Source organism: Gymnodraco acuticeps, unplaced genomic scaffold (genome assembly GCF_902827175.1).
Source record: "Gymnodraco acuticeps unplaced genomic scaffold, fGymAcu1.1, whole genome shotgun sequence".
In the NCBI taxonomy this organism is placed as follows: domain Eukaryota; kingdom Metazoa; phylum Chordata; class Actinopteri; order Perciformes; family Bathydraconidae; genus Gymnodraco; species Gymnodraco acuticeps.
Genome location: NW_022990014.1, coordinates 2,877,458 through 2,887,587, shown reverse-complemented (window position 1 = coordinate 2,887,587; position 10,130 = coordinate 2,877,458). Strand labels below are relative to the sequence as shown.

At 42.8% G+C, this 10,130-nt stretch overlaps 1 protein-coding gene and 1 pseudogene across 2 annotated transcripts; one reads left to right on the top strand and one right to left on the bottom strand.

Moving 5' to 3' along the window:
- Window positions 1–470: 470 nt before the first annotated feature.
- gdf3 (growth differentiation factor 3) lies at window positions 471–6,605 on the bottom strand. Of its 2 annotated transcripts, XM_034213431.1 has the most exons (3): window positions 6,583–6,605; window positions 2,908–3,242; window positions 471–2,220 (listed from the first exon to the last, which is right to left on the bottom strand). In XM_034213431.1, the coding sequence occupies exons 2-3, from the start codon at window positions 3,200–3,202 to the stop codon at window positions 1,367–1,369; spliced, it is 1,149 nt and encodes a 382-aa protein (XP_034069322.1). In that variant the 5' UTR covers window positions 3,203–3,242; window positions 6,583–6,605; the 3' UTR covers window positions 471–1,366. The 2 variants fall into 2 exon arrangements, with proteins under 2 accessions (XP_034069322.1, XP_034069321.1); XM_034213430.1 differs by lacking the exon at window positions 6,583–6,605 and having other exon boundaries at window positions 2,908–4,364.
- Window positions 4,231–10,130, top strand: part of LOC117544423 — a 24,694-nt pseudogene continuing 18,794 nt past the window's right edge.

The window sequence follows — 10,130 nt, the reverse complement described above, 5'->3', positions numbered from 1 at the left end:
CTCTAATCACCTCATCAAGAAAAAAAATACCAAACATTCAAGTTTTCAGCTTCTCAAATGTGACTCTTATGTCGTTTAGTCTATCTTAATCTTTTGTTCTGATGTAAAGACTTACTTAAGCAACATTATTGCACAAAACAACCCGAGCAGGATGCTAGGGACAAGTGAGATGAGAAGGCAAGGCAAGTTTATTTATATAGCACTTTTCAACACAAGGCAATTCAAAGTGCTTTACAAAAAATGAAAGACATTAAGAAAAGGGCATTTAAAATCAGTCATTAAAAAGAAAAGCTAATAAAATAAACATTAAAAGAAAAAGTACATGGATAAAAGTTACAGTGCAGTTTAAGATATGAATAGTTCAATTAAAAGCAGCGACAAAAAGAAAAGTCTTCAACATGGATTTAAAAGTATTGAGAGTTGCAGCGGACCTGCATGTTTCTGGGAGTTTGTTCCAGATATTTGGAGCATAATAACTGAACGCTGCTTCTCCACGTTTAGTTCTGACTCTGGGGACAGAAAGCTGACCAGTCCATGAAGACCTGAGAGATCTGGATGGTTCATAATTTAGCAGGAGGTCAGTAATGTATTTTGGGACTAAACCATTCAGTGCTTTATAAACCAGCAGCAATATTTTGAAATCTATTCTTTGACACACAGGAAGCCAGTGTAAAGAAGGAAAGAATAGTTGCTCAATTTTAGATTAGCCCTGAAACTATTGTAATTAACAGTATGATAGACCATCAATTGTTTAGTTTCATGTGAGAAATTCGATAGGGGAAGAAGGCTGAAAATACAAAAGGGATTGGATGAATGGCAATCTTCCCAGAGATAAAAACACAAAACATGGAGGCCTCTTTCATTAAAGTCAGCACACACACCAAGTACAGAAGAGCACACGATCACTTCCTCACTCAACTGCTGTTCAAAAGCAGACAGGATTTCAAGGTCAAAATCCTTGAAGGAAAAAACTGGATTATTTTCACAGACACCTTTGAGGGTTCCCACAGGAGAGAAGCACCTGGACAGTGGCCCCCAGGTCATTTGACTTTCTGACCCTGATTTAAAGTATGGATAAGTACAAAAACCTTTAATGAATGATTAAAAATAATTTGTCTTTCAAAGTAAATCCTCCACTTTGGCTTTATTGCAATTTTTATTAACTTCATATTAAGAAGAACATTTCTTGGATAACAAGTATAAATGTTAAAAAAAATCTATAAAATCCTTGAGTGCAAAGAACATTTTACAATGAAACAAACAATCAAAACAGCATGAGGTGTAATAAGGAAATTGAGACACTTAAACACCAAGAAGATACAAAAATAACGGTTGGATATTTGATATTTAGAAAAGTCCACAGACCTCATCTACACCCGCACTCATCCACCACCATGTCCTGGTAGTGCCGAAGCACCACGTTGTCGTTGTTGTCGTAGTACAGCATGGAGATGGGGGCGAGGCGGATGGGGACGCAGCAGGGCTGGGGGGTGCCGCTGGGGTCCAGGGAGTGCACCAGGGTCTGCAGGATGGCGTGGTTGGTCCCGTTCAGACTCTCACTGAGCGGGAACGGGCACTCGCCGTGGCAGTAGTTGGCCATGTAGCCCTGCGGGGCGATGATCCAGTCCTGCCAGCCCACGTCCTTGAAGTCTATGTAGAGGCGGCGGGCCTTGCACACGTTGCTGGGGGTCACTGGGAGATGGATGGCGTTCCTTCTTTGTCTGGTGCGACACTGGTGGGGGTTCAGGGAGACCGCCACCAGCATGGCCTGAATCAGTGGCAGGGCGAAGGCTGTTTCCAGAGGAAGGGAGTTCCCAGGGTGAAAAGGAAGAAGCTCTTTCGCATCTATGCTGAATGGCAGGAGCTCCAAAACCAAACCGTAGTTGCGTCCCGGTTTGCGCCAGCTCTCTGCCAGGGAGGTGAGGTCCAAGGTGACGGAGGAGGGCTCAGGCTGCAGCTGGACCGACTGGGACAGGAGGAGTCTGCGGTTGGCCTGGGGATTGGCGCCCCTTAGCGTGGCTCGAATCACTTTATACAGAGACACACTGAGGGTCCGTGGCCCCTGCAAGAGCTCCGCAGAACTGAAGGGCTTCCAGTGGAACTTGATTTCCAGCTGAGCCAGAGACAGCAGCTCCACAGGCTGCAGCATGGACATGTTGAAGTAAAGCTGCTTCTCCAGACAGGCCTGACAGCTGCTGCTCCAGCCAGACACCAGCCTGCCTGCAACACATCAGCGGGGAGAGGAGCATTTTAACAGCAGGGGTTTATAAGTGGAGATGGGCTGCATGATAACCTAACTCATAGAGAAGAATAATTTGTCATGACCAATGACTTCTCATTCAAACAAACACTGCAGTTGTACTCACTTTGCATTTTTAGCAGTTTTTACTAAAGCACATTTGCAGTATAATTCAAAACAAACATTTATTGTCTTAGTTAAAATAAACGTTGACAAAAAATGAAGACTGTTTGCACTCCTTAAAAACACTTTGATAAGCAATACATTTACTCAAACTAAAGCTCCAGAATAAATAAGTAATTCAAAAACTGTATCTTTTAATTAAATGCAAAAACAAATGTAGTGAGCTGTTCCTAAAGTTGGGGCTGGTGAATGCACATATACTTTAGTCAATTTTCTCCTACATTTATTGATAGACCTATGTGTATTGTACTGGCTGTAGACCAAATTGGTCATTTTATGTTTTAAAAAGACAAACATTTTTACTTATATGCAGATGTGGTGTAAACATTTTTAGAACTGGATATTTAAAGCAATGCAGGTTTTCTGCATATGACTTAGGAGTCCTGGTTATGTGTAAGCAAATACAGTACACTTCAAACTTCTAGATTATGGTTTTATGAGCACAATTGTCCTCTGCATATAATTCACATTACACATAATTTTACCTTGGTCCTGAACGTATCGGATGATGTTTCCACGGACTCCGTACTCTGACACCGTGCAGGGGTCGCTCTCCCGGGCCTTCATGTTCTCTGACCTCCGGAACATCCTCCAGACCGCGGAGGGGACATGGCGCCGGGACTGGTGGCTCCCCGCCGGCTGAGGCAGCCCGGAGAGCCCCAGAGAGCCGAGGAAGAGCCGCTCCTGGGACTTCATCTCCTCCACATGTGAGAGCGTACACACACCGAGGAAACACACCGCTAGCAGTAGCAGCACCACGAGAGTCATGTTTGGCCTCATGTTGGACTGCACTTACTCTGCTGCTTCCTCACCTGAAACGCTGCTCCCAGAGAGAGGGACGTTTGATTTAACCTGTGAAACCTCCCGGTGTGCAGCTGCATAATTAGCCGATATGTTAATGAGAAGCGGGCAGATAAGCAAGTGATTAGGTGAGGGTGGGGTGGCGGCAAGATAGAGACTGATCTCAGGTCAGGTAGGGAATCAACAAATGGTGATTTCTGACGCCAACAATAAAGTTTGCAAAACCGGACATGGAGTTAGTTTGTTTAAACATTGTTTAATAATGTTTTGGTGAATAGTAATAATTATACCAACGTCTCTCCTCCATTCATGGCATAGTTGTATTCACCTGCCCTTGGATCATTAAAGGCCGAATATGTCCCCATGATATTTTAGTTTACACAATAGTTAAGGTTACATAGGGCCTAATGGAAAATGTGTGAACGAAAGCTCTTAAAACTAATGTATTGATCAAATAATACATTAAATAAATAAATCATATTAAGAGTAGGGTTGCTTTCTCGGTTGAGTTCATATATCTAATCAAAACTTTCAAAACATTCAACAATTATTAAGTGGCCCCCCTGTAGTAGATTTGACCCATTTTGCTTCGAGGTGGTTCCAGGACCTGTGCCCCCTTGACAAAGGAGCACTTGGGGTCAAACCATAGACTGTATAAAGTTTAAAACAAGTAATTCCTCTGAGTTTCACTTTCCATTTCCAAACTTTACAAAAACATTCCTGCCATGGGAGGCAGGTAAGTCATTTAAATGAGGAACTTTTTAAATAACATGAGTTAATATCTCAAAATAATGAATAATACAAAATAGAGACTTTCTATTACAAAATAAAACTGTATATTACAAAATAAAGACTAAATATTTTTTAAATAATGTGGAGAGAAGGCAGAGACTGGGAGCTGCTGTGATGTGAGAAAAGTGAAACTTAAGGGAGGGTTGAGGTACAGAGACTGGGAGCTGCTGTGATGTGAGAAAAGTGAAACTTAAGGGAGGGTTGAGGTACAGAGACTGGGAGCTGCTTTGATGTGAGGTAAGTGAAACTTAAGGGAGGGTTGAGGTGCAGCAGCTCCTATAAGAGCAGAGTCCGTCCACTGGCTCCTCCAAAACTCTGCCCAGGATGGGAGTCCAAGGCCTGATCACTCTGCTGGAGAAACACCGGAGGATCTACCGGGATCTCTGCCTCTCTCACTGCCGGCTGCTGATTGACGGCAGCATCCTCTACCACTGGCTATACTTCAACTCAGGTGAGTACTGCAGTACACAGAATAGTACTCAAATCTTGTACTTGAGTAAAAGTAGAAGTACTCAGATCTTGTACTTGAGTAAAAGCAGAAGTACCAGAGTGTAGGAATACTTTGTGACAGTAAAAGTCCTGCATTCAAAATGTTACTCAAGTAAAAGTAGAAAAGTATTATCATTAAAATATAGTTAAAGTAGCGACAGTCATTGTGCAGATTGGTCAATTTCAGAATTATATATATATATATATATGTTTTATAATTATTGATCATTAAAGTGTTATCAAAGCTGGTAAAGGTGCAGCTAGTTTGAATGACTTTGTATGCAGGGTAGCTTGCAAATTTACTCCAGGTGTAAATAAAGTCTGATTTAACACTTGATTATATTTAATAATAATAATAATAATAATAATATATTTTATTTATAAGCGCACTTTTCATTTGCGTAAACAAAACTCAAAGTGTTACAAAATTAAACCCTATCAATGGGTGCGTGCAGGTAGGCTGTCTTCACATCCATCTGGTGTAAAATCAAGTCGTCTTCGGCTGCCTTCTGCATAACTACCCGTACACTGGTCAGATTAGCTGTAGGGGATAATGTCTCACCGTAGTCTATTCCTTCCCTCTGACTGTAGCCTCTAGCTACAAACCTGGCCTTGTACCTGTCGTGCCCTTCAATACCCTCCACTTGCCTCCGACTGTCTGTCTACCCTCGGGTAACTTTGTTAGAGTAAAAGTATGATCATCTCCTCATCCATCGCTCTCTCCCATTTTCCTGACTCAGGGGATATCATGGCCTCTTTAAAGGTCTGAGGTACACCACTCACTACTCTGTAGCAGTAATCTATGCTGGCAGTGGCGTGCACAGACATTTATAGGGGCAGGTGCTCAAGAGAAAAAAAAAGGGCACCTTCTGAGTCGTCGTGGCGGTCGTGCCGAAATTGTGCGCAAACATTTGCCGGATAATGGCGGATTTTGTTAGTTTATTTTCGGTTTTTGGTTACTTTATTTCGGTTTTAGGGTTAGGTTAGGGTTATGTTATTTAATTCTTATTTTTGCCTGATTTTACTGATTTATTATCAAAAAATAATTATTTTAACATTTATTTGTATTATTCTAAATGACTTAGGGGGGTCCAATCTGAAGCTAGGGGACGACGAAACCCGAAATTATTTTAATTATGTAGCAGTCAGTTTATAATTTTGGCTGCACTGTTGAGCATTTTGAAAATGTATTTTCATGCCTCTTAGTATTTTTATAATACTTTTCTACTTTCACTTGAGGAACATTTTGAATGCAGGACTTTTACTGTAACAGAGTATTCCTACACTCTGGTACTTCTACTTTTACTCAAGTACAAGATCTGAGTAGCCTACTTCTACTTTTACTCAAGTACAAGATCTGAGTACTTCTACTTTTATTAAGTACAAGATCTGAGTACTTCTACTAAAGTACAAGATCTGAGTACTTCTACTTTTACTCTAGTAGCCTACAATCTCTATACTTATACCACCTCTGTTTATAGCCTATGAAAAAAACTATTAGAAAACGAAGGCTAAAGCTAACGTTAGCAGATAGTGACAATGATATTGCGACAGAAAAACTTTTCAGTTCACATCACGCTCTGCCGCTCTGCTCTGAACACCTGAACGGCCCGTTCTAACAGCTGTTCACCAGCGGCTCAGTCTGTGCCACAGTCACTCCGCACAGTTAACGAACACACCGTAGATAATGTAGCTGACCCTCATCCCGGAGCAGCAGAGTTCAGCCGGCCCGACAGGCAAGAAGACTCGAGCACACAGCTCGCGCTTCATATATTAAAAAATAACACCATGCGCGTCATGATGGCACATAACAGCTCGCGACCGCAGATTATTTCGGCGATTAGATAACATGTAAATTATATTTGACGCAACTTTAGTTACATTTCCATGACTTTTCCAAAACTTTGGGAACAATATTGTTTTCCATAACTTTTCCAGGGCCTGGAATTTGCATTTTGAATTTCCATGACGTTTCCAGGTTTTCAATGACCGTACGAACCCTGTATAGTTTAGTTTGGCATCTGATTTAGGGGATTAAACAATACACTCGTTGTATTTGTTACCTGGTGGTTACTCACTTGGTCGTCACTAGGGCACTTTTAATCGTGTTGCTGCGTGCTGCTGCACCACACAGTACACCCGCCGTGGCCTGTCTGGCTGTCAGCTCTGCGCGCTGCGCGTTCACGTTGAGAGCAGGGAAGGGAGGGGCTGCAGCCAGGGCACGTATAGGGGGGTGCCGCGGGGCACGTGTGGGGATGTCTGACAAAATTACAACGCGCATTTGGGGCATTGTGTATATATTAGAAGCTTTTAATCCAGAATTGATCGATGTTACCATGAGCCACATACAGTACACTGTAAAAAAAAAAAAAAAAAACTGTAAAAAACGAACTTTCAAAAGGGCACATTGCTGTCAAGAGGGCAAAACGGGCAGGTGCTCAAGCACTACCTAGAGCAGGGGTACTCAAATACAAATCTTAAAGGTCCAAAATAAATGTTTCAATAAGACAAAGGTCCGTTTATTACGGTCATTCAAACTTTTAAACAATTGCAACAAGATTCTTAACACAAGGTTGCAAAAACAAAAATAATCTGTATGCAGCAGTTTTCATTGTTATTGTGTCTGTGCTTGACCCCTCAGAGTCGCAGAGTAAGAGCTGCACAGTTATGAATAAAGGCAGCTGCACCCTCTTTCATTCAGCATTCCCATTATTGCTTTATAAATGTATTCCCCCTTGTGCGTCCACTGAGGTTCGTCAGGCCCAACACATCTTCAACAAACTCCCCCTTTGCCTCATCATAACAACTCACAAACACCAGCAACTGAGCATTGTCAGTGGTGTCAGTGGACTCACCCACAGCTAAGGAAATGCACTGTGCATTTTTTATTCCATCACAAAGCTGATTAATCAAATCACCAGCCAGTATTTATGTTCTTCTGGTTGCTGTGGAATCTGAGAGGGAGATTTGCTTTGACCTGTTATTTCCTCTTTGTGTTTGCCTTCAACATGGTCTCCATCACTTCAGTCATGCATTATTTTATACTTCAGTTATTATCCAGTGGAAAGTCCTTACCTACTGGCCTAGTTAAATCAAAGTGGTTACTTTTTTTTGGCTGGGCAGTGTAGTTTTACACACCGTCTGATTTGACTTTCTCAGGACTTAAAACAGTTTTTTGGGGGCAGACCCCCTCAAAGAAAAAAATATATTTACACACGTAAGGTCATCATCTTAATAGTTGTGTATGCTCATCCGTGAGCAGAGCATCAAGTTGACATGTCTATTACAGCTGAATGCGGCGATTACCATTTTGTTCAGCAAAACGCCTCACAAACGTATTAAGATCAACAGCTTTAGTGCGTTTTGATTCAATGCTGAGTACAGTCACACTGACAGTCTCTTCTCTGTCAGACCGCAAACACCTCATTCCTTCAGCGCTTGGGTCCGAATGCTTCTCGTTTTGCGCCGTCCAGTTCAAAATGAAATCGCCGCCAATCGTATGTCCACGCTCGCGCCAGGACCGGGGGAGGGGTTACATGACGTGCATCTTGTGCTGCATTCACTTGCACTCGGACATTAGAGACTTTCTCTCATAAATGTCCGATGAGCCACAACTTTTCTTTCAAAACAAAGCTGCCAACTGGGGTGGCAGCTGGGGTGGCAAGGCCTATTTGTAGGGTGTCAGTTGCCACCCCGGTAGGTGAAACTAGGCTACTAGCTACAGTACAGATGGAACTAGATGAGCTGTTAACTCTCGCTCTGAATTTTTTTTTTTTAATTCTCGCTCTGACTTAGACAGGTTGAAAGAGACACACACATTTTTCCCACCCGCAGTCCGCGAAGACCCGCCCTACTGTGCCTCTGATTCGCAGATTGTTTGGGGGGGAAACGCTGACTGGATGCTGAATGTGATTGGACCAAAGCGTTGACACACACAGGTGGAACACAGTGGAACAGTCAGACATGCAGAGCGCTGTTTGCAGTGGACATAGCGGAGAATTTTGACTCGTTGCGAATGCGTTGTGGCGATGTCTCACATATAATACAGAGAGATAATACATATGAAAAGTATAATTTGCTCAGAGTCCGGAGACAGTGGTGGTTCGGTCCGGATCCGGACCGGAGTCCGTAGTTTGAGGATGCCTGACCTAGAGTCTATGTGTGCACGTCTCTGTATGCTGGTAAGTGTACTGGCATGTGTCATCCTCGTCACTTTCTCTCTGGGCATAGTCTTTCAGATACTTTGGGGGTTTATGTTCCCGGGGGGGATATCTCCCACTGCATGAGGCATGTGACGTCACCCTAGGGTGCTTCTCGCCATCATCCTCCGGTGGCTGTTGACCGTCTGTCTGCATGTCTGTGCTCAGTACACTAGGCTGTGGCGTCTCTCTTTTCTCACACTCTACTCTGGAATCCAGCTCTGGCTCCTGTGTCTGTGTCTCGTTCTCACATGTTGTCTTTGTGACAAACTTTACTAACCTGTGCTTTTGCACTTTCCCCTTACCGGGATAATAGACTAGAAAAGCGGGGCTGCCCTTGTCATGCCCTACAAAAAGTCCTTTCTCACACCTGGACTCGAGTTTTCCTCTGTCCTGTTGGTAAGCATAACACACTGACCCAAACTTGTGCATCCTGGCTAGATCACACCTTTTTCCTGTCAGTGCTGTATATGGGGTGGTGCCCGTGTGCTTGTTAAAACACCGATTTCTGGTGTAAGCTGCTTCTTGGACCGCATAATGCCATAGACTCTTAGGTAAGTTACCGTCTATAGCAGGGGTGGCCAACCAGTCAGAGGTTAAGAGCCACATTTGTTCTATGTTACTGCAAAGAGCCACATCAAACACACAGTCACTGATACCGCTTGTTTCAGTTTTTTGTTTTCTGGAGACAAGATTTCAACCACGTCACTGATGCATTTTTGTGGCATTGGGATATTTTTTTTTAAAAATCCTCTGGAGCAGAGAGAGGAGCTGTGGATTATTGTTATTGATTAATCCATCAGTGTTTCTTAGGGTCAAAAACACTAAACTCACAACTTAAAATGAAAGCGTTTAGTTTATTTAATAAAAGAGCACATGTTCAATGTGAAAAGTGACAGTAGTTATAGATTATTTGCAATTTGGTGCTATATATATATTTTAAAAAAAAAGTATATATATATGTTTTTTAAACACCTTGAATTTCAGGGGGGCGCGGGGCTCCGTTGGCGGGGCTCCGTTGGCGGGGCTCCGTTGGCGGGGCGCAGCGCCCCTCCAAGACAATGGCAGGGGAAACACTGGATAATGTTTAATCAACGATAGGTTTCCCCCCCCTCAAAGATGATTGGTTCACTGCATCGCAGGTATTATTGTGATTGGCTCTTGGGCCACATCAAAAGTATATGCGCTGTCATCCTCTCACACTGACACCACACATACACAACATACATAACACGGGACGAAAGTAACGGAGCGATTTTATCCGAGCCCAAACAACTTTGACCGACCAAATTACGTCAGAATTATCAGCATTCAATACTTAACAGACCTACTAAATATCAGGTTTAACTGTCAGGAGTAGCTAGTGTTGTCACGATACCAACATTTTGGTTTTGATACCAAGTCAAGAATTGCGATTCCGATTCTTT

What these genes read in the sequence shown, in the direction of transcription:
- gdf3 (XM_034213431.1), bottom strand. Translation starts at nt 3,202, where the DNA reads ATGAGGCCAAACATGACTCTCGTGGTGCTGCTACTGCTAGCGGTGTGT. An exon ending in CCGATACGTTCAGGACCAAG is followed by an intron (nt 2,221 to 2,907) that starts GTAAAATTATGT and finishes GATGTGTTGCAG; the next exon opens with GCAGGCTGGTGTCTGGCTGG.